Source organism: Onychostruthus taczanowskii, unplaced genomic scaffold (assembly GCF_017590055.1).
Source record: "Onychostruthus taczanowskii isolate IOZ18803 unplaced genomic scaffold, ASM1759005v1 scaffold67, whole genome shotgun sequence".
Taxonomy (NCBI): domain Eukaryota; kingdom Metazoa; phylum Chordata; class Aves; order Passeriformes; family Passeridae; genus Onychostruthus; species Onychostruthus taczanowskii.
In genome coordinates this window covers 2,775,756-2,801,397 of record NW_024504455.1, presented here as the reverse complement: position 1 = coordinate 2,801,397, position 25,642 = coordinate 2,775,756, and the positions used below count along the sequence as shown (strand labels likewise).

The 25,642-nt window shown below is 37.3% G+C and overlaps 1 protein-coding gene across 1 annotated transcript in view; it reads right to left on the bottom strand.

Moving 5' to 3' along the window:
• The window catches only part of EPHA6 (EPH receptor A6), a 372,058-nt gene that overhangs the window by 333,933 nt on the left and 12,483 nt on the right, over positions 1 to 25,642 (bottom strand). Inside the window, exon 2 of the mRNA XM_041420929.1 lies at positions 11,515 to 11,579. Coding sequence (XP_041276863.1) covers positions 11,515 to 11,579 — 65 coding nt within the window. The remainder of the gene's footprint in view (positions 1 to 11,514; positions 11,580 to 25,642) is intronic.

Below are 25,642 nucleotides of genomic sequence, written 5' to 3'. Positions count from 1 at the left end.
GCTTTCTTTTCCAATTGCTTTTGATGAGTTTTATTTTTAGAAGCAAAGGGAAAAACGCCACAACACGAGAGCCTCGGAAATGTAAAGTAGAGATAGGGCACTGAAGGGACAAATTCAAACACTGGGTTTTACTGAGCAGCATAAAGAGTGAAGTAAATTCCAGAATGTGCTGTAAGCTCAGAACAGGGAATTGTACAGCTCAAGTGGGCCAGACCTAAGCACACACAATCCTAGAGGAGTGTGGATCTATATGCACGTCTCATGTTCATGTACAGTCATGGCTGTATATACAAAACTCATTGTTGAACTAACCAGCTTTTGAGCTGGCAGCTCATAACTACAGCTGCTGAAAGAGTCCTGCTATATTCCACCGTGGAGGATTGAAATACTGGAAAAACAGCACGTGTTTTTGGAAGGATTCTCCTCAGAATCCTGCTCCCAAGGCTATGTCTGTGCCAGTGCAGTGCCAGGGCTGGGCAGTGGCTCACATCTGCTTTTTTTCCTAATTGCTTACATCTGTGATTATTCTGACACAGGATGGATACACAAGGTTTGTTCCTTATAAAATTTAAACATTAAAATATTTTTAAATTTTTTTTTTAAATTTTAAGCTTCACTTTAAAAAAAATTCCTATACCTTTAAAGATTGACAAGTTTAAGTGTTTTTGTGAGGTAAAGTTTTGAGCACTTCCACTACACAAGTAAATAACAATAAAACAAAAAAACAAAAGAAAAAGCAACAACAATAAAAAGACACAAAAACCCCCACAAAATAAACCCAACAAAAAGTCCCAAACAAACAAACAAACAAACATAAAAACCGCAACATAAAAAAAATATTACCAAAGGGAGAACCTCATTAGTTTCTGGATTTATAGACTAAAACCTGCTCATTGCCCAGTCAGAAACTCAGGTAAAAATAAGTATTTTAAAATGGCTTTGTGGAGACACCCATCTTCAAAGCCAGGGCACAGATCCTGGTTTATTTAATAGCTCAGACAAAACTTTATTAGCTGCGCATGAAGTACCTGTTTTGAATTTACATGTAGACATCTTACTTGCTTTTAAGTGGTTTGAAAATATTAATTTGTGCTGGCTGCACAATGCAATTAGGTACAAAGACCTCAGAGAGCTTTTTCTCCTGGGACTGGTGTATTCACAGAAGCAAGGCTGTGCAGAAACACAGGCAGAGTTTCTGACAGCACTCAGGTCTAGGGCTTTTTTCTCCTTGGATAACAAGTTCTGCCCTTACACAGTGCCTGTTGGTGTGGATTTGGTGCCGCACTGAACTGGCTACACCACTTGTGGCTCAGGTGGTGCCTTTGTTGGATTTCATCAAAAAACTTCCACAGTTTTGCTCCAATGGGAGCAACATAAAGAGTCCCCCAAGACCTTCACCTACAGGTGAAGCTCATGGTCCTGTTCATTGCCATGAATCAAATACTGCCTCACATGGACTAGCACTGTTATCCGTTATGGCAATTCCTACAGTTGATTTTATCCAACAGTTGAGCTTCCATGAGGAAAAGAACAAAACACATGGGATTTCATCACATCTCTTTAGTTTTCCTTAACAGGTGCAAAGCTCAGTATGGGCAGTGGGCCTTCCATCAGGAGGGCAGAACGTCTGAAGTCAAATGCCTTTGGGCAGTAAGAGCAGAGGGAAAGAAACTGAAACAAGAACAGTAAAAGCAAGACAAATCTTGATGCAACTACATGGGCAGTGAAAGCAATTGCCCTTAGTTATTTTGTCATGGAATGAAAAGCTAAAGCTAATCCCCTTAGCTTTCCCACAGGGAAGTGGAATCCAAAACTAATCCTTTTACAGTAGCTATACCACATGAAATGGGGTGTTTAAACAAATCCCCTTAATCATCATGGCAAGAATCAGGGAGCTAAAGTCAATCCCCTTAGTAGCCTACATGAAAAAGGGAACCAGAGCAATCTCCTTAGTTATGCTACTGTTAATAATGAACTCTATCAAGCCTTTAAATATTTTGATATAAAATCATTAGTAGCATTCCTCTGACATGCCAAGAATCAGCAGGAGGATGCAGTAACACCTATGCTACAACATTTCTATCCAATTTTTATGGAATAAAAATTCTACTGCTCACTACTTCATGACCTATTGGTCATAGCCGTAATGCCAGAGTATCCATGTATCCATCAGCTGAGAGGGAAAACAAAATGCTGGAGTTCTTCCTTAAGAAAATTAAGAAATTGGGAATATTCCTTAGAGCATGGAAAGCTGATGAAAAGTACTAGCAAACATGGAGAGAAAGCACTGAACAAGGCCATATTGAGCATATTATCACATTATTTGGCTGTTGTATCTGCTAACTTAAACTCTTCTTTTTTACTTCCTCTACAATATGCTCAGCTTTTAACACTACTAGGAAATCTAAAATAAACACTTATTGGACTTCTTAAAAGACAAAAGGTCAGGTAGAACACCTGTGCTCTTCAAATACTGTTCTACATCTCAACATCACTTGTGATCTTTCACTTTATTTCTGCAAATCATGTATTATGTTTTAAACCCCTAGGATGGGATTCTTTTGATTAAATACAATAGCAGAGGATTATCCTCTTAAATGTAAAATACAGTTACAAATTATTATTCATAAATACATAGATTTTATACATCTATTTTACATATATAGATTTTATGGGTTCCTTTTTATTTTGTTCTCCATGGAATTATGATCATTAAAAATAATTATGTTTCCTTATTAGCAGCCAATAGACATATATACAAACTATCTATTTTCCACTTTTTGCAGTAGATTGGTAGGATTATGTGAAGAATATCCAATTCTGCTGGGATTGCTTACATAAATACATAATCCATGTGGTAAAGGCCTCTGTACCCACCTGGATGCCTTTGCAGGATATTAAATCATATGAAAATTACTGTCTGAAGTTTATCTTCTTAAATCTGAAGTTTACAATTCTCTATATTTTGGATTAGCAATTGCTGCACACTTTATTTAGTTAACTGTTCCTCAGAGAAGGGTTTTCAAGCTCAAATGCTGTATCAGAGGTTTGGACATCTACTGGCAGAGAGGGCAAAGCAGAGGAGAATTTCTTCAACAACCACACTTTCAGTCCAGCTGGAGCATTTTTTCTCACTTGGTGAGAATTCCAGTGGAGCAGGAACTATTTGGATGCTTTATTTTCATCCTGGCAATGATTAAAACTCCTGGAACCCACAAACATCCTATAATCCCTATCATTTAAAGCACCATCAGAACATAAACGATTTACTGCAATTTGCAGAAGGGACTCTGTGTGCCTAAGTATGTAAAAGAGGCTTAGAGAATGCTTCGAGCTTGATAATCGGGTTACTTCTCTGTAATTTTAAAAATTCATTCCATGTATTTAAACATCTGTAAAAGGTTCAAAAGTAAAGTTGGCATGGTTTGGGTTTTGTTTTTTAGCTTTCTTTTCTGTTAAGTCTAAGTAAAGGCTTCCAATATAAGGTCAGGCTACTGCAAATCCTTAAGAATGTATTAATTCTTTTGTTTTTCATTATACACAGGAGATCACTTTTAGAATATAAATTTTTCCTGGCACTAAAAATGATCAAGAGAAAGCAGCATTTTTGTTAGAATTCCCTAAATTACTGAACACAGCATCTGAGTAAAAACTAGCACCTAGTCATGAGACAGTGAGGCATCTTCTGTTGCTGCCAATTTTACCTTTCCTCTTAAAAAAAAAAAAATATGGCTTTGGAACAATTCAGAGAGATTTCTTTTCAGAATACCTAGATATTTATCACCTACTTTAGCATTTATGAGACCATTTCCTAAGCACACAGGCATTTCAAAGGGTATTTCCCAAGAGTTCAGTGCAGCAGTTCTGAAGTCTCTGACAATACAATGGTTCAGATAAAGAGGTGTTCAGTATGCACCTGGCATTTCCATAAATATTGCTTTTCTTCCACTTTATTTTGTTGTGGCTTTTCTTTGATTTTTTTACTGAGGGCAGCACTCAGTTTGTCATTCTTTCTTGCTCCATGTGTCTGCACAGTGAATGCTGAATTATAACAGAATTATAACAGAACATATTATATTTAATTTGGAATATACATATGAGTGAATTTTTTGAATTTCAAAATATTTGCAGGACAGAAACCATAAAATTCTGGAATGCAACGCTGCTGAAAAGACACCAAACAGAAGAATTAAATCAACCATTCTACTTCCTTCAACCCACTTTGTTTTCCTTCTCAAACACAATTCTTTCTATAAAAAAAAACCAAACCAAAACAACCAAAAAAACCAAAACCAGAAAAAGAAAGAAGGTGTTATTTTTCACTAAATTATACTTTTTTTTTTCTTCCTTACTGCCCGCATTGGTAAGCCAAAATATTGTAAACTTGTGAATGCAACAGATGAATGTACAGCCTACACAGACTTAAAAGCTGGTTTTTGTACACTAAGTGCATCAATGTGCAACCCATGCACAATACTCTTATTTATTTAAATTTCCAACCAGTCTATTAAAAAAAAAATATACAGAATTAGCATTCATTCTGTGGAGCTGCACAACTTAAAAACTGAAATGTTTACTGAGCTCCACCAGTTAGAATGGTTCTCACACCTAAAATGAAAAACACATCAGAAAATAGAAATACTGCTGCTGCCACTCTTTGCCCTCCTTTGCTATATAACATACAATATACATTGAAAAATAATCAATATATACAATAAATTTTGCCTTTACTAGGAGTATGTCTGTACATAAGACTATTTAAATTAAACAGGAATGGAAAATTAATGCAAAAATATATGCAGCATTGCTATCATCAAGTTCAGATTTACCACACAATAACACTAAAAATACAATAAATTGCATTTGCTTGAGCAGTTCAGAGACTGCTTCTAATGCTGTACTATTACAGATTATATATGAGCTGTAAGTATATGGCTGTTCTGTACTGGAGCATACAAATTTGTTTATAATCCTCCTCCATTATAGCTGCTTCCCTCTGAGTGGTTTGTAGGCTTGTATTTAGTTTTTGTTTGCTTAGTGGTTTTTTCGGTGGACTTTTTTTCTTGGAGGTTTTGAGGTTTTTTTGGGTTTTTTTTGTTTTGTTTTGTTTGTAATTTACAACATGTCATGATTTAGGCTAGGAATGGTTTCTATCTGGCAAGTGGCAAGCACCTGTGGGTCCAAAATGTGTATGCAGTATTGAAATAAGAACATGATCATGTATTTTTTCAAGCCTCTGTGGAATCTGCAATTAGATGTTCCTCACAAAAATAATCAGGGTACTGCTCAATTGTATGTACAAAAAACCTGAGGGTGACAAATACCATCACACAGTGCCTAGGAAATTTTGTGAATTTACCTATTTCAGATGGACCATGCTGCCATGACCGTGCATCCATCCAGCACATTCTCAAATTGCCAGCAAAGCCACAGCTAATTCTGTGGCCCCAGGGTTTTCCAAGAAAATCAAGATTTTTGCCATTTTACCAGGAAATACAGGCAAACTCAAAAATTTAGGCATGTACCAATCTCCCTGGACACTGACAGTTTCTGGGACATTCAGTTTTCAAGAAAAGGCTTTATGGTCTAAGAGATGGTCCTAATAGAAACACAGAAACTGGACTCTCACAAGCAAGTTGTCTCATATGAGCAACTGCAACTCCTTTAAGAAAGCTTTCCTAGCCATTTAACTAGATCATGGATATACCTAATTGTTTAATCTCTGCAGATGGAAATTAAATCTCAAAAAACTTACCCCTTGATCTAACCTTTTTCCTCAAATAATGACTTGACTGTCAAAAAGGATTCTAAATATGGCATTGCAGAGGATGGTATCTGATTATGGCCAAATTACAGCTCAAATACGTGACTACCAATATTTTTTCTTAATGTCATCTCTGTAAATTCCCCATATTGTGTGAAAATCTGATTAGCTTCCTTCCCTTCATCCCTGTTAAATGTTCTGACAGCTAAATCCCTACCTTCTATTAAAGTTCTTATTAAAACCACAGCCTCTGTAACACCTCTGAAATTCTGTTGGTGAACTTTTACAGATGTAACTTTACCACAGCTGAACTGCTGTAGGGATAAAAGAACTGGGACTTTCAGATGCTTTTTTTTTTTTTTTCCCCTCAAAAAATGTCCTCAATTCTTCGTTGAAGCTTCTTGCTACTTCTGCAACATCTCCCCACACAGCTGCAGTTCTCTGCTCAGAGTGTGCCAATGGCCTCCTGGCCTGAAGCAAGAATAGTGTGGCCAGCAGGAGCAGGGCAAGGATTGTCCCCCTGTACTGGGCACTGGTGAGGTCACAATTTGAATCCTCTGTCCAGTTTTGGGCCCCTCAGGACAAGAAGGACATTGAGGGGCTGGAGAGTGTCCAGAGAGGGGAATGGAGCTGGGGAAGGGTCTGAAGTGCAGTGAGAAGCCACTGAGGGAGTTCAGCCTGGGGAAGAGGAGGCTCAGGAGGGACCTTGTCGCTCTCTACAACCACCTGGAAGGAGGGGGCAGCCAGGCAGGGCTCAGTCTTTTCTCGCAGGGAGCAAGTGGCACGATGAGCAGAAATGGCTTGAAGTTGCACCAGAGGAGGTTTAGACTGGATAGTAGGATTTTATTTTTTTTTTCATGGAAAAGGTTAGCAAGCATTGGAACAGGCTGTCCAGGGATGCAGTTGAGTCCTCAGCCCTGGAGATTTGGGAAGACAAGTCAATGTGGCACCTATGGACGTGGCCTAATGAGGGACTTGGGAGTGTTAATTTGCAGTCAGACTCAGTGATCCAAATAATTTCCTACCCAAATGATTTTATTATTTGTTTGGAAAAAAACTGAAATACTTTCAGATAGAAGTCTTTTTATGGTATTGCTGTTTTATCCTGGTAACTTTCACACAACTTGAATTCTAATTATGTTTACTGTGTCTCTCTGGGACAGAGTTAATTTCTTTCCAGCTGCCCTTTGGTGCTGTGTTTATACTGGTGACCAAAACAGTGCTGAGAACACACCATTGTTTTATTTAGGAAATAGGTATTAAGTCTATAAACCTCCTTATGTTTATAAATACAGTTCAAAGACAGTCTATTTAAGGAAATGAATAGTTAAAATTGTTAAGTATTGTAGAAGAACGTTCCAAGATATATTCCCCCCATCACTTTCTGAGATATTTGAAAGATGAAGGTAAAAATGGATGCAGCTGCATTGAAAGAAATGTTCGCAGGCTGGCACAGGAAAACATCAGTGGCATCTGTGACAAACAATACCAAGCCATTCAAAACTCTTGTTACCATAAACTACAAAAATTTCTCCTAATTAGCTAAGAATCAGCTAAAAAATAAATTGTTGATGAATGCATTTACTGTAAAACAATTATTTTAACAGAGAGGGTAATATAAACAGTCTGGTAGGGAAAAAACATCAGTACTTTGACAAGATTAGTCTCAAAAAATTCATAACACAGGAATAACAGTAATACTGTATATTAGCAACTGTTATTAAAAAATAATTAAAGTCCCCTATAGAAACAAGATGTTCAAACCAGAATTATTTCCCTGGATAGATCAATAGGTAAATTACCAATTGACAAGGAAACTGTTCAACTAATTATGGAAACTAAAGTAGTTTCACCACTCACAGAGTTGCCAAATAATTTAGGGGACTTCTAGTATGTTCTTTACTGCTGAGGCCACACATTGTGTTTACTATGACAAGTCAAGATAGCTTTTATAAGTCTTTTCCACATGTAAATGTCTCACAGCTTTGTGCTGTGAGTCACCTTGCCCTCCTTTTAAACTGATTTTTGGAGTGGCTACGCAGATGTTGGGCTTGTTCAGCCTGGAGAAGAGAAGGCTGTGGGGGGACTTTACAGCACCTTCCAGTGCCACAAGAGAGCTGGAGAGGGACTTTTCATAAGGGCATGGAGTGATATGATGAGAGTTAATGGCTCTAAACTGAGAGAGAGGAGGTTTAGGTATTGGGAAGAAATTCTTTCCTGTGAGGGTGGTGAGGCCCTGGCACAGGTTGCCCAGAAAAGCTGGGGCTGCCACATCCCTGGAAGTGTTCAAGGACGGACTGGATGGTCTGAGGTTTGAGCAGTGTGGTCCTGTGGCATCCTGCCTATGGCAGGGAGTTCAAACTGGACAATATTTGAGCTTCATTCCAACCCAGAAGATTTTATGACTCTATGGAAGAAATTTATCAGGGCTGGACACGCCTTTACTGCAACAGTCCCCAAACCACAGCTTCTGAGAAAACTTTGCTCACAAAATTGTGTTGCAATGATTAATGCAATGGGAAATAAATAATATTTTTTAAAGTAACGTTGAAGAGAAAAGGAAAAAATCCCACCAACTGCCGCTGAATAAGGTATGTTATTTCATTAGTATTTCTGCTAACGTGTAAAGGAAAGTTGTGGACCACTGCTTTTCAGTTGGAGTTTCATATTTTTATTATTTCCTAGTTCCTAACTGTGTCCCCAAGGTCAGCAAACTGACTTTGGTTAGACTGCTGGATTTTACTTCACATGCACTTGAGCACTTGAGACTGCCCACTAGCTCCCATCCACATCCTCTTCTGAAACACATGAACTTGTGTCTTCCCGTTTTTGTACCAATCAAAAAACCCCAAACGTCTGTTCTACATTTTCAAGGTTATGGAGTGACAGTTTGATGAATAAAGATCTCCTTTCATAGTGCGTGCTTTTTCATAAATCAATCGGTCATGTTGAACCATAGCCCAAAGAACAGAGGAAGTATCAGATGTGTCCATTATTAAGGTAGAAATTTTAGACAGCCCCATCACTAAGAAGCTAAACTGGAACTCAGTCAACAAAAGTTGATGCTATTGACCTCAGAGATATTAATATTTTATGCTGCATTTTTGTAGCTCTAAGCACTAAATTTATTACCTGTTCCAATTACAAGGAAAAAAATCTGACACACAAATAAAACACATTTGTAAGAAAAAACTATTGCACTCTCATGCTTCAGGAAGGATGCACAAATAACTGGGAAGAAAATTTAAAAACAAAATCACGTATTATATTCCCAAGAAATAGATAACACAGTTATCTTTGCAGCTCAATGATGACCAAAACTGCTGAAAGTTTACAAATGTTATGTCATGAATCTACTAGAAATAAAAAAGTCTGAGAGGCAAAGGTTAGGGTTCTGCAAGTTCCAAAAGAACCTCCTGATTTTTTTATTCCATTTCACCCTGGCCTGTTCGTTTAAAATCTCTGAGGTATACTCAATATTACCCAAATCCCAAGCATTATTATTTCAGTTGCTCTTCAATTTAATGAAAATATTCCTCGTGACTGAGTGTGCCAGTAAATTAATGACTTCTGCTAATGTCACAGGCTCAGGAAAACCCATCATCCCATCCTCCTAACATCAAAAATGTTCAGCAGAGCAGTAATCATATGTCAATGACATTTTTTTTACATATATAAACACTTTAAAAAAGGTGTGATTGAAGTAACACATTAGATTTCAATAGTATCTTAATAAAAATTTCTTTCAAAAAACACCAACAATTCGAAATCTGTCACTCTCCTTCAGGAAACAAGAAAATCCTAATGTGCCCATCATGGGACAAAACAGATTCTTACCTCTGCAGTGATAGTTTCAATCACACCAGTGATTGTGCCATATTCTGGATTATATCAGGATACAAGAGTAACTCAGATTAGGTAGCACTGTGGGCATAAACCACCATCCTTGGAAGTGTCCAAAAAGTGTGTGCATGTGGCATTTGGGGACATGGTGAACACGGTGGTGTTGGGTTAACAGTTGGACTCAGTGATCTGAAAGGTCTTTTCCAATATAAATGATTCTATGATTTTATGCCACAAACCCCTCTTCTCCCCAATATTTACTCTAACTCCTTTTCTTTCCGAACCACTTTGTACGTTTTTAGGAAATATTTTAATAATTGAATCCCCGGTTCTTACTGAAATGTTAACTCCTTTATGTATTCTAGTAAGTGCTGCAGTTCTTAATACATAGCAGAGGTCCTAAGACACCCAAAATCCTCAAGAGGCTGCAAAACTGTTGTTTAGGGTACGTATGAGGAGCCAAAAAATACATGTTATAATAGCTGTGTTTTAAATTAACTTGGCATGCACATGTTTTTGTGTTTGTATACTGTGCCTATTTTGGAGTACCTAGAGCTTTTAGGAATTTGCACAATTACTGCAATTATATCTTGTGGGCTTTCCAAATGTCCTCTGCACTTCAGTGGAGCTCATCCCAGTGCTCAAGCAAAACATTCCTCACTGGATTTTCTCATCATGGTAGATGACAGAACTTACTTTTTGCTAGACCAAAAACTCCTTTATTAATTTCTCATTGTGGTGTATGACAGCATTTACTTTGTTGGGGATTTTTAAAGGAAACAAAACTTTCAGAATTATAACTCAGATTGGGTGAGACTGCATGCAAAATGTAAAACACAGAAGTATCTGTGAGAGATGGAAATTATGCCTAGGAATACAAAGAAAAGAGTAATCCATAAAGTTGAAAACAGGCTGAGATTAAGAAATGTCATATGGCTTGAAATCCCCGAAGGCAAAGACACAGAAGGCATTTTATAAAAATGGATTATTAAGGTGCTGAGGGTAGACAGTTTCTACTTCCTTCTGGAACAGAACATGGCAAATAAAATGACTGAAAATGGAACAAGATGTTTCTCTCAGAAAAACAGTATTTTCTGAGCTCATTTCAGAGAAGCAAGTAATTATACGCCTCATATACAAGAATCAAGAGATAATGAAAGTTAGTATAAAAATAAGTGATACACAGTATGTACAGTGACATCAGAACTACAGGTTGATGCAGAACATGTTAAATGCTCCAGAATAGTGCATCTTACTTTAAAAGTGAAACTCCAAATGCCCCTGATACTCTGTGCCATGCATTAGCTGCACAAAAAAAAAAAAAAATGTTCTGAAAGTGCAGCCACTGGCAAAGCACTCATGGTTGAACTTCAGAGAGTAAAAACGCTGCTCCACCCCATGCTCACTGTCCCCAAGGATAACAGACACTATTAATGTTTTCATTTTTCTGATTTAGGTAACCTGATGCCATATTATCAGATGCTAAAGTACATACCGGTTCTTACTTAAACCATAAAATTGTTATTCCAATTTGCAAAACAGAAAATTATTTTTCCTTTTATTTCACAAAAAAACCCAAACGATTCGTAACACATTCCTCCAGCACAGGAATTTTTTAATATGAAACTTTATGATGTGTAACAGTTAGAATGGGATTTAAAGTTAGAGAGATACTTAGTACTCAGAAAAGCAAGAGAAGAACATAATAATTTGCACTTATGTAATTCTTGCATCTGTAATGCCTGCTCACAACAGAGGCAGCTCCAGTCCCAAGAAGTGGAGCTGCCTCTGTTGTGAGCAAAATCTTTCAGACAAGTCTATACTGGAAGAATATCCACCCATTCACTTCCAGAGTGTCAGAATGCCAAAATCCAGACCAAAAAAAATCAAAATGGTGAAAGACTTACCCCATTTAAGGGAAATGTTTTCCATCCTAGTTCTCCGAGGGCAGTTGTAGTATCAAGTAACACAACTGAAAATGGAAAAGAAATGGTGTTTGTGGTATTGCTTGGATTAGACACAGCAAAGTATTAAAACAGGAAGGACTGAAACTTGTCATGTTAGCCAGGTTCATTTGGGCTTTCATGGCTTACATTTCTTACCTAAAAAAGTCTCAAAGCTCGTAAAAAACCCTAAATCTTTTGCAGAAATCATTGCCAAATCACAGTACGCTACTGATATTTAACCACTAAAAGATGCCTGATCAAACATGCACATTCTGCAATCCCTTGCCGGAAAACAGGAAAATCTGCAGCATTAAAGCTAATAAAATACACAGTTTCAAAAGTAAGATTTTTTAAATGAAACCCATAAACTTCCCAAAAATAAAGTCATACAATTTACAAATTGAGAATACAGAAAGACAAACAACTTCAGTCTCTCTCTTGGATGGAGCACCACAATGTTAATATCTGCTGCATATATTTTGCATCACTTCTGTCATATTCATGTTGGTTTTTTTGATATAAGAGAGGATGTGCATTATTGTATGTTACAAAATGTTTCTGCATTATTTTAACGTTAAATTATATTAACTTCCTTTTTCACTTCCATTCACTGATGCTGAACAAAATATATACAGCACATGAGACATTTTACCCACAGGTACTACTGCCCTCTAATGGAATTGTTTCATCCGACCCTCTGACTTCAGAAATCTGTATTAGGATTTAAACACAAAATTAAGTATTATACAGGGCAGTTTATTTTAATTATTGAGTTGGTGTGTTTTGATTGCTGAGCTCCTCCTTACAGCCCACTAATTCCAGTTCTTATTTGAATGGTTAAATGATAGAGAAAAATAATTAAGCGATTAGCTTGAAACATGACCCCACTATCCACACATTTGTGGGGTTTATATTGCTGTGTGCTATCTTCTACCTCTTGTCTGTCCAAATAATCAATGTACAGCTATCTCTAATGTGTTTATAGAGAGCAGTACAGCAGCAGCAGAAGCCAGGTCATGTTTTCTGCCTTATGGAAAAGGCACCTTGGCATGGCCACTGAACTTGGAAGCTTATTAGAGGGAACCTGACCCAGCATCTTCCCTTCTCTTTTGTACTAGTGACACTTAGAGCTCCTCTACGTTTGAATGGATGGTGACTTTTAACCTGAAACTGATGTCTTGTCAACAGACTTACAGGCAACTAAAAAGCTCAACATAAACCACATAAAAGCTTAATGGTTTATGTGAAGAAATAATGACATTTTAAAAATATATCCAATAAAGGAGAGTATTCTGCTCTCCACTTCTTCGCCACTTCACTGTATGAAGCTTTGTCAAAAATATGAGTATACATTAATAACTTTTTACAATCCCTATTTTACTGTAAAAAAAAAAATCACTCATTGAGACTATTGCTGTCTTTTATGTGATTCACAGCTGTCATAGTATTTTCTATTTGTGTCAGGCTACCATGCTCTTGTGAAGAATCAAAAAAAAATCTTTTTCATAAAGAGGACCAAGTGCTCAGCAGGTTTCTGGGAATATTTCAGTTCATCTTAGGAGTTTGTTTTCTTCTTTCCATCTCTCCCCCCATCTTCTTTCCACCCAGAAAACATGGACTATTTGTTATGTACTCTTTTTCCAGCTGAGTTTCAAGTTATATCTTGCTCTTTGTCAAGTGCTATTCCTACAGACCTGCAGGCAGAAATAATTTTTTCTATGAGCAGCATTAATTAGGGTTTGAAGTGTCATTTCAGTTTTACAATTTTTGTGGTAGCAAGACCGCAATTTAATAAACATCATCCAGGTATTCAAAAATTAATATTTCTGTGGAACAAGACCCAAAATACAGAAAAGAAAACTAATTCATTTCTTCAGTGGAGCCTGAATTAATTAATTCCTTGCCTGAATTAATCAAGTGCTACTTGAAGGCTCAAAGCTATACATTAAAAAAATTAAAAACTAGAGTAAATAGAGTAAATTCATCACTGAAGGTATATTAAGTTTAGATTTAGTTGAGCAATGATCTAATAATATTCCTCATATGCATTTACCAAATGATCCCCAATGAGTCATTGACTTTTGTTAAAATACAATTTTTGATACATTTCACATTCCAAGGCTCTTGAATGCTCACATATTCTCACCTGTAGCTACTAAATCTGTAAGAACTGGAAAATTCAAACCAACTGGAGAATTTTCCAGATGGAGGATTCAAACCATCACATAACTACCAACCAGAACTAGAACGGTATCACCTTCAGGATCAGAAATAAAAATCATAAAAATGAAAAGACTGTCTTTCCAACAGCACATGTATTACATGACATAAAGTAATTATCAATCAAAAATGTGCAAATACTGAAATATCACGTAAACCTTATGTTTGTGCCAAAGAAACACAAACTCCAGTGAAGCTGTGGATTCAGCTGAGTCTGCTATACAAATGAAGACACAGATAAAGCAATAAAAGCCTCAAGCACTTCAGAGGTTTGGAGATATCTCCATGCTAGACTTCAGTGTGGGACAGACACACCCAAGCTGTCTTTAAATGAGGTGATTAAGAGCCAGCCTATCCCCAGCAGCACAGCCCTGATGGCAGACAAATCTGTACTGCCAAGGCACTTCCAACTCACAGCTCTTATGGCAGAAAATCCCTCTGCCAAAGAGCTCCAGGCTAAGAGGAATGCCACCATGTGAACATCTGAATTACACACAGGAGTGGAGGCTTCCCCTCTACCTGCAGGACAGGGAAAGTTTCAGAAGAACTGGAAATTCATATGCAAAGAGACTAAAAAAAGATGGTGGGCACTGTTCCTATGATGCCTATAATGAGAAAATTCCATAAAAAGCTAATGGGATCACAAAATCATATTTATTGACCCTTGTCCCTACATTTACTTATTTATGCTCCTTTGTAAGCCATAAAAAGCTCCATCCTTCTTAAAAAAAATGAAAAGTGTCCATTATGGACAAGCCATTAGCTGCCAGCATAAACAGAAGCGTGTCTGGAGCTGCTGCAGTGATTATTTTACGGGAAAAGCTCAGAGTACACTGGTTGAGACTAAGCAATGTTATTGACATTTGTGACATCCAACCTCCACTTTTAGCAGGCACTTTTCGGAGGTGATGGCTCTAAAACTTGCACAGGAGTTTAGGTCTGCCAGTACAAAGTCATGTCATGATTCAAAATTAACTCAAAGATCCTATTAAAATAACTCTTTGGATAAAAAGAACTCAGATTTAGCACTTGAATGTAATTTCTTAAATAACTGAACTGGGGATACTAACACTTGCATAATAATATACAGACCTGAACATTTATCTGCAAGCCTATTGCTTAGTTACCTACACATTTCTTTCTTAGAAGTGTTCAGCCTTTTTTCCAGCACAAACTTTAATATATATTATTATTACTCATTATGTCATATTGAGCTTCAGTTTCCTTTTTTCTGGACACTATCTTACACTGCTATTATTAGACTTTACAACTGAAATGAATCTTTTCACAGGTTTTACGTGGTCCCAAGGAAACTGTTTTACCTAAAATTACGATGAGCAGAGCTCCAAGGACTGACAGGATGGAATTTTAATTTTCACTCCAAAATACTCTTACTAAAGATGAACTCTGCAATCATATCTGTACAACCAAGGAAAAAAGCCTTTCAAACATTAATTTTACTAGTTTCTTTTCTTCTTTTGTTTACACATCTCCAGACAGGGTATGTGTGAATTAACACAGTTAATAGAAGATTTTGGCCAACTTCATGGAATCACAGTCTGGTATTGGATCACCCAGTTTGATCTGCTCATTTTAAACATTTCACTGTTACTTCTAGAGTGGGTAAGCCTAAGATTTGCAAGTAAACCAGAGCAATAAACAGACATTCATTTCTGAAGACAGCACTGACAACTCAGGAATATCTTCTATGTACTGCATAGAAGTTTCAGTTTCTTCCAGCAAGGTAGGGAGCCATTACAGATGACCCCCAGAAATGGGCAAAACTGGCAGGTTTTTTTGTCCCTGAGAACTTTATTATTGACTGCAAAGTTTATATTTATAAGGCAAACACAGAGAGCATTTGAAGTCTCTCACTTCCAGCCCTCAAGAGAGTTGTGGCTGTCTTCTGAAGTGTCTGTATTTTCTTTCAGGTTTTATGGTTGGGGTTTTTTTTTTTATTTTTAAAAAGAGGATCACATGCAGTATTCTAAAATCATTCCTTTTAAAAATATGTATTAAGAGTCCTGGCTATTTTTATATCCTATTTATATATCCAGGGTCACATTAGCCTATATTTTTTGCTGCAGCATTGCACTCAAAGGCTGTTACTACTCTACAAGATCACTGTCCTGTACAGATTCACTCCTTTTCATCATTATTTTTTTTCAGTTTCGGTTAAATTTTTGCTCTTGAATGTACAAAGATCCATTGGTTTATGCTAAAACAAATTTCATTTGCAAGAGCTGACCTTTACTAAGTGATAAAAGCTCCTCCCTGTCTGCACATCCTCCTCCTTTCTTTACTTACTGCTCTTTTGTCAGGTATTGAGTTTATATTTATTTTCATGTTACTAATGAAAAACGTTAGACTATTGAATGGTGTATAACAAATATCTCAAATTCTGTGATTTAACAGTCACTAAAACTACTTTAAGGCTTCTTAGACATCAAGGTTTTTTTTTAAACCCATTTAGCAAAAAAAAAAATTAAAAATTAAGCTTTTTACTTATATGATAGAGTCTTTTGACTCTATCACATTCTGTTATAATATTAAAATATTGTATAAAAACATATTAGTGCTGTGGCTTGTCTGCCTGAGGAAGACAGAAAGAAAAAGGGGATATGCAATATCCAAGTTACCTTGGTAATTAACATGCAATCAACTGGGAAAAATTATTTAAATGCTTGGTTTTACGACCAGGCCTGCTTTCCATAAACCAAATATACATGTATTCATTATACACGTATCAATTGAATCCTTTTCCATAATTTTCATTATTTTGCATTCAACAGCTATCTGGTTTAGGCAAGATTAATGAGATGCAGTAATAAAGTATGAGGAGCACCTGTCTAGATAGCAATTCTGCCAGGGAAGTGTACAGGAGTCCCAGCAAATCAGAGAGTAAACAAAGTATTGACAATGCTGTGTGCCTGAGATAAGCAGGATTAGAGCCAGCAAAATAGAGAGAGTAATCCTTCCATTCTCCTCAACATTTCCAAGAGTTTTATGTCAGACTCCAAGAAAATCCTTGCTACCCTACAGTTGTAAAGAAGAGGGAGAGCTGTGACTAATTGGGAAGCTGGGGAATCTCCACTCCAGGAGGCTTTTAAGACACCTTGAACACTGTCAGGCCTGGTTTCTGCATAATCTGCTGTTGCCTTGGGGCAGAGCAGAGGAGATAAATGACTTCTCCAAATGTGAGTTTTATAAAAATCTAGTTACCTGGTTAATGGTGCTTCCCTTTTCTTTTCAAACCACAACTCGAACACCTACGCTTTCCCAGTATTCCTGAATTCCCCGAGTCCCCGAACTCATTAAATTTACCATCAATAGCCCAGAGATGTCCTCAGCCAATTCTTTCAGGACTCTTGGAAGAGAACTATTTACACCAGATGGGGAGTACTTCATAGTCATCATATTATATGAATAAATCACTAATTTCTGATTTTCCCAGTTTCAAACACATTATTTTCTGCCTCTTTCTAAAAATAGTTCAATACCATTCACACAAACATTTTTATTCATAATGCAATAGAGAAATTCCCATTGTCCTGAGTGTTGTGAGACTTGGGCATTTACCTAACACACTTTCTATTTTCAGTTTTCTACACTACATATTTTCTAACATGTGCTGATTTCCACATGTATCCTCTCTTTTCTATTAATGATGATAAATGTTTATATTTCTAGTTTCTGCTTTCATATTGCCTCCAATGTAGGCTGAGCTGTTATCCAAAACTGGCCTTTTGTTACTGATCAGTAATTTTCTAATCAAGAACTTTTAAAAGGAATTTCCCCTTTCACTTTTCTTTTTCTCATATTTTCACACTCACACAAACACTTAAAATTTTCTTTTGATGAATGAGAACTGGCCAGGATAATTTTTCATGTGCTAAACCCAACATCCCATTCATGATACATTCATCTTGTCAGAGCTAAGAAATTTTCAATGTTGTTACATGGGGTTATATTGGATAAATGCCTGTCTTTATCTTAGTACTGTTCTACTCCATTACACGAGGTCTCCAGTGAGAATCTTCACAACCCAATTCCCCCACAGCACCATTTTTCTTTCCATACATTACATACAGATGCTTAAGGAATGATTTCCCCCTCTTCTTTCATTTGATTCAGTTATGCATTTCAGTCTTACTGTTTCCTACAACTTCCTGGATAGATATAATTTGAGATCCTGTGGCTCTGAGAAAACAAGATTCAAACAAACAATGGCTCTTTTGGGGGAAAAAAAAATAAAAAGCTACCACTCATCTTTTTTCCTAGAACACATTCTTACCTATTTCTTAGCAAGATCATTTTTTTAATGAAATTAAAATTTATCATATTACAGAGCCAATAAAATAATCCTTTCCATATGCAAAGATGCATGTTCTGCACAGAGGAGAAGCAGAAGGCTGCTGTAACCCTACTGCTCCATCTCTCTCTGTAATGGAAACCAGCATGTTCATATCCAATGTTTCAGTTTTACTACATCATTTTTTCATACTTTCTTCCATTTTCCCATGAAAAATCAACATGAACCCCTTCATTCTCATGTTGTATCATTATTAGCATTGCCAGTCGTTGCAGACCCCTCAGTTACATCAGTTACACCTGTCTTTAAAGTAGGATTTAAAAGCAGATTTCTTTAAAAATTGGCAAGCTCTAAGTTTACTTCAGGGTTTAAAGTTTCCAACCACAAACATATTTTAACAAGAACATTTTTCCTCCCTTACCACATCACTGTAAAATAAGCAACTGCAATACTTTAAACACCTATCAAAATATCTGATAATCAATTACTGTAACTTACAATTTATAAATACCTAAGACAGAGTTATTTTCAAACACGAATCCTTTTGTACCCAAAAGAAATAACAGTAAAATTTTGCTTTCTTATTATGTCCATTATTTTATTCCCTGTCTATAACTCTGGAAAAGATATCAAAGTGGGGAGAGAAATTCAAAAATTTATCAGTTAAAAGCATGTAATAACAGTCCATAAAAGATTCAGTCTTCCCCAGTAAGGTGGATTCCAAGTTTTATTTCACGAATTCCAAAGGAAGCCTGGGAAATCCACTTGATACATTTCAGTGGCACCAAATGCAGAGAGAAAATCTGTCAGTGCAGAAACACGTGACAATTTCTGCACTGAAATCTTTCTAGGATAACAGTCACAAGTCCAAATTGTATATGGCTAGATCTTAACTACTTATTCTGCCACCCAGCAGGTTATTTTGCTCTAGGACAGCTGTAAACATTTCCTGTTTTGAGGTCTCACATAGGCACTTGCTTCTCCCATGTGAGTCTTACTCATCAGCACAAGAAAAAACAAAACTACTGAGGTAAAAAGAAAGCATTCTCACATCCGAAATAAATGGGCTTACCTCAGAAAAAGATGAGGCCCCAACTTTTTCTCAGGTAATTGTGGAATGGAAAATGAGTAGGTAATGTCCTACCTCTCCTGGCCTGTAACAGAGCTTTTTCCCCAAGAGCAGCGTCAAAGTGATTTCAAAGTGATTTTGTTGATCAGTGCACTTTCAACAGGAAAGCAAGGCAGGAGAAGGTTGTGAAATACACAGCTCAGCCAGGAGGGAGAACTCCTACCTTAGTAATGCACCAGAGCTCTGCAATGTCAGCCCTGCAGGACAGGCAGGGAGTGAGCACAGAACCGAGGAAGTCCTGGCAGGCGGAGGCAGATTGCTCTACTTTAACGTGCTCTTCACAAAGAATGAAATGGGGGAAAAGGAGTTCAGGTACCAGGGAAACAATCTGTTCTTACCATTGACTCAGCTTTAAGATACTCCTTTACAGCAGAGATTGCTGTTAAAATGAAGTGAGATAAATTAATGCTGTTCACAGCTCCAGAAAACACCACCAGACCTGTATTACTTTCCTGGTTTTGGTTTCAACATGTGTAATAGAAAAAGATCAAGAGCTAACCCTCTTTTTTGTGATAAAAAGAGGCGTCACGAAATGGTGATAGGAGCCCAGCTGCCCTATTTCATAATTTTCATTCTGCCTTGAAAATACTAATTGATATTCAATTCACCATCATGTTCGTGTCAACAGTAGATTATTGGGCAGCATTTCCTAAATGAACACGAATACCTGACAGTTTTGTCAGCCCTGTTTATTAACCTAAGTATATCTTCATTAGGGAAATTAGAAACAACTGAAATTCAGACAAACATATTTATCCTTGCACTGGTAGATGACTTCTGTGCTGAAGCCAATTCTCTTAGCTTGGGACTAATGCTAAACTTAATATTCTTCACTCTGCATTCTAACAAGCAGCTTCTTTTATGTCTTTAATACCTGTAGTGGGTGGTGATAAAATGAACAGAAATTTTATGTCACGACATTCATAAGTGAAAAAAACCAAACTCAACATACAAAAGCTTTTGGAAAATTATAACAACACCTATACATAACTGTCAGCCAAACTAATTATGAAGTTAATAACTGCATGGCTATTGCTCCTATACTCCATACTTTTTGGGAATTCCTCTTCAAGGGGAGTAGAAACTTCCCTCTGGAATTCATGGGCATAATCAAACCCATCTTAGGCACCCATTCTTCCTTGCCCTGCTCTGATCCAAAGACACAGTCTCTCTAATAGTAAAGAATGAAGTGGCATTGCAAAGGTTTGGGACCTGGAAAGGTTGATACCTTTTCATCCTCATAATTTGTCTCTTTTTAAGTGGAGCCAGAAGTGTGGAGTGTTCCACAGCAGTGCCTTGAAAGAAAGAAGTTTTAAAGAGAACATCTGATAATGTCACAAATAGGGGCTGGGAGGACAGATGGCCACTGCTTACTCAAGTAGTCACTTAATAACCATAATGAAAAATTAGCAGTTTGGTGACTCAGAGGAACAGAACAGACAAATCCTGGGAGAGGAACAAAGGCTGAAGGAACTGAAGTTTGTGCTTAACTGGCAGCACAGCCCCATGAAGAGCTGTTTGAGAATCTCTGGCTCAAGGACAAGGGATCAGTACAGGATTTTTGGCAGAGCCCTTGAGGGTGGTGTGTTCAGAGCTGCAGAGCTGCTTCAGAAAGGCTGAGGGCAAGAACTGGGAGTCTGGCACCTTCACATAGGCAAATCAGACATGGGAACAACAGCCAGGGAAGTTTCAGACATGAAACACAAATGAGGGCTCTTCTGCACTGCACAGACCCACCCACTGAAGCCAAAGACTCTTTACCATTCTCTCTCCATCGTCTACTATTTCTGTAGTTCAGCTTAACTTTTTAACTCCAGCAACTAAATCTGAGTTTACCTACATCCAGCTCCTATTTCAACATCATAAAAAATGAAGTGGGGTCATCCTTATTTTGCAGGCAGAAAAGCTACAATGCTTAGAAAGCAAAGCAAACATCCAGCCCAGAAATGTCAGATCCTGACTTGCCTGCTTCTCCCAGCCAACAGCAAAGTTCAACTTGTCTGTATGAGGTCGTGCAGAGGGTGGGAAAGCACAGCTGTTTTCAATCCCCATCTCTTGCAGAGCTGTACTCTAAAATGCCATTCAGAATTTATCCACAAGACATACAAATGGCCCTCCAGAAGCGACAGGACATTTATTATTATCTGCTCCAGACCTATGGCATTGCCACACAAACAGGATGAAGTTGGTATTTCCTACTGTAACAATAAGACATGCTCCCTGATCTCCCTATTGACCCAGTGCCTTGGTTTGGGCTGGGATAGAGGTAATTTTCTTCTTAGCAGCTGGTGCAGTGCTGTGTTTTGGATTTAGTATGAGAATAATAAAGGTAACACAGCAATGTTTGGGTTGCTCAGCCCAAGTCCGGGACTTTTCAGTGTCTCACGCTCTGCCAGTGCACAAACAGCTGGGAGAGAGCATGGCCAGGACAAGTGATCCAAACTGGCCAAAGGGATATTCCATACCCCAGAACATCATGCTCAGTGTGCTACCTGAAGGGTGTTGGCAGTGAGGAGCTGATCAGTGCTTGGGAAAGGGCTGGGCATTGGACAATGAGAGATGAGCAAGTGGGTTGTGCATCACTCACTTTTCCTAGGCATTATGTCTCTTTTTACTTCCAACTGTTGTTGTTCTTCTTCTTCATCACCATTATTACTATTATCATTGTTATATTACATTTTACTTTGTTTCAGTTATTAAACTGTTCTTAACTCAAGCAACAAGGATTTTATTTTTTTTTCCCCCATCCCACCCGAGGGATTGAGTGAGTGGCTGCCTTGTACTTGCAATGTACCAGCAATGACACCCAAGAAAGCAAGTGACATACAAAGGATAGAGGAGAATTCTTAAAGCTACATTTGGGCTTTTATTTCTGCTGGTTAACGTGGTCAGTAATGACTTTAGCTGTCAGGAAAGTCATCAGGAGAGCCACAAACTGTGGACATATCAAAGCAGAAGCAGCCATGCCTTTCAAGTGTGTAAAATGCTCTCAAGCAAATGGATCAGTTTCTCTCCTTTGCTTCCCGAAGTGGTATCTCACTAGTTTGATAGGTTATCTGCCTGACAAGGGAAATATTTAATACATTTGGCCTTACTACTGTAGTCAGAAAGAGATCATCGCATACAAAGGAGTTTAGCAGAAATTATAAGAAAAAAAACCCTTCCAGGATGGAACATAAAGGCAACTCAGAAAATGAAGTTAACATTTGGCTATATTACATGTTTTCTTTTATTTTAATGCAGAACCTCAAAAATATACCAAAATAAATGCAACTCTTAGAAAGGAGTTTTGTTATTCTCATGACAAATATTCCCAGAGATATCGCCTAGTTTCGTGTTCATGATGTTAAAACATTTCTTATCTCCTTTGATTAAATATCTACACAGCCAGTCAGTTGAATGTTTTTGAGCTTTCTCATTCTCTGTTCCACTTTTTCAATCTGTGCCTTCTTCCACTAGCTCTTCATTTATAATTTATGGTGTCAAGCACCAACTTTTCACAGCGTGAACATTTTACAGGTGCTAGGTCAGGCTGTAAAGTACATACAGTAATCAGTGGTTTTAAAAAATCTTAGTCATTTACATACAGTGGAACATGAACATGAATGCTCAACTGTTTTTATCAATTAATCATGTTTGCAATACTTTTAACATTATAAACAAATAAATAAACAGCATCTTGTCACTTACTTGACAGCAAATAAGTCTGACTATCTAACCAACGATCAAATTACTTTAAAATATTGGACAGCATGGAGTACCCACCTCTACTATGCAGAGACTTTCAGCTTTGAATGATATGCTTTTAATACACATTCAGGGAAATTTAAATTTCAAAGATAACTGAAGAGCATTAAATACATCTGAGAATGTCATCACTAATGTAGTAAACTGTTGAGTAACTGGGTTCCTATTCCACAGTGCATTACCCTCCTTTTTCCTTTTGTACATGAAATAATCTAATTGGATAAACTAATTTTTCTGATTTCACATCAAGAAGTGAAAGTAAAAAGACTGCTTATCATTTTTTTAAGCGTTCTTTTCCAGATTTTCTGTAGTGCAAGAGGTAATTTAGACAGGTACAGCATTGCATCAGTAGTCAAGTGCTGGAAAGGCAGCAGCTCTCTGGGACTTAGCTCAAAGCACCGCTTCAAAGGGCTACTTGAGACTTAAGTGCCTGTTACACAACCCAGTGATGCAAGAGCAATGTCACTGAGGATGGCTGGAGCACTGCCCAGGGACTCTGCAGGCAGTGCCAAATATAGACTATACAATAATACATGCACACTGCCAGTGAAGAAAACAGGAACCTTTATATTTCAATGATTACCACAAAGGAAATGTTTGAATTAAAAAGTACTTCATGACATTTTCCTTCGAAACTTTTTTTCCCCTTCTTTTGCCATTCTGCCTGAAATGTCTGAGCACAGAAAACATGAGAAGGCCAGAAACAGCACCACGACTGTGGAGATGAGTTACTCCATTAAGGGGAAAAAAACAGGCAATAATTTAAAAAAAAATCTTTTCTCCTCTCTGAAGACTACAATATAATGAAAATGCTCAGTTTGTCTCGGAAGGCTATGCAGCATACCACAGAAATACAGAATTAAAGAATAGTTCAGGTAAGAGGGGTCCTCTACAGATTATCCAGTCCAGCTGCACTGACAGAGACACCTTCCACTATCCCAGGTTGCTACAAACCCCATCCAACCTGGCCATGGACACTTCCATGGATGGGGCAGACACAGCTCTTCTGGGTAATCTGTGCCAGTCTTTCACCACCCTCACAGTAAGGAATCTCTTCTTTATATCCAATCTAAATCTACCCTCTTTCAATTTAAACCAGAAAGGAAGAGAGATGGTATGCTGAAAAGCCAAAAAACTTCACAACAGAAGGCAGAACTGGAGATGAAGGAAAACAGGGATTGGAGAATGCTACACAGTCAGGATGGGTACTGAGAAGTGGTATCATATTTAGAGGTTGTACAGGAAGACAATGAACACTGACTCTTCAAAAGAAACATTATTATTCTTTGCACATCAGGAATGAAGCAGGAGCTGGAGAATGGATGCAGCTAACAGGTTTTGCACAGATTTGCTTCCATTAAAACAACCTGTCACCACAATTGCAGTTAGAATCCAAAATATATCATCAGCAACTGATTAGTGTAAAATTCTAAATCGCTGTAAGTAACTGATCTGTGTAAAAATCTAAATCACCGTCTTTCAAAATGCGGCAATTTGCCAGACACACTAAAACTAAGACAACTGAAGCTGTCTTCACTTCTCATTTCAGACTGCATGGCAGAAGGCTGTCTGCAAGAAGCAAGGTATCATTTTCAATAATGATAGAGCTGTTCTGGAGTGAACAACATCCTTGAGAGAGTTAGCATAGATTTAATTGAGACTCTTGGATCTATGAATAGTTTCAGACCAAGCATTTTTTTACCTCATATATGGGGTTGATTTTTTTTTGCCTACAAAAAGAATTACTGAGGATTATAAGGAGTCAGATGGAGAAAATCAGAGTTAAAAGGAAATGTTTTATGGTTAAAATTAAGTATATGATTACATCCCTAGTTAAAAGAGCAACTATAAAGGGGGATAGCATTTAAAATTGAATACAAATTTATCACACAAAGTTCATAAATCCAGACTGATCCAAAGGCTCCTCTTTTACATCCACCATACCTGAGCAATTGGAAATACTTATTGCTCTCCCTTTCCACCTGTTCAAAATCATTCTCAGCCTGTGAATAGAATATTTTGTCATGGCAGGTTTCTCTACACTCTCCATAATGCAATCAATTATTGTTTAGTGCTGTTTCCCACCACCAATAATGAATGCCTTGATCAGAATCTCAGAGTGCTTTTTTGATTGCCCACAGTCCCTTCATTTCCAGCACTTGCTCTCAATCAGATCAAGTGATTTAAATCTCATACTTAATTTAAAACAGATGAAGGGGGAATTTAAGATGTTTCATTTGTGTAAATACCAAATTTACAACAATGAATATTATCTTTTATATTGCTACACAGCTTAATTTATTTCATCTAAGAGCAATAAAACAGAGTAAGCACTGAGCAGTCCTAATAGCCAAGCAGAATCAAATTACAGAAGAAAAAGCTGACATCTGAATTATAATGCATTAAGGTAAAATTACAGCTGAATTTGAGGATAATTTCATTCAATGTACTTTCAGCAGTACTTCTTTCAGCATTAATTCAGAATTATACGAACCAAAAAGTGTTTTGAATCTATAAAAATTATTTATGTTTTGTTTTAAGATGTTATAAAGTTACTGCTTGTGTGACAACACCATACTGGTTGTGAACATTTTAGCTTATCATGTACATTTCATTGTATAAATGTCAGAAATAAGTCTGGGTTAGGAAACTAAAACAAGTTGTAGAAAAGTTTTTAGCTG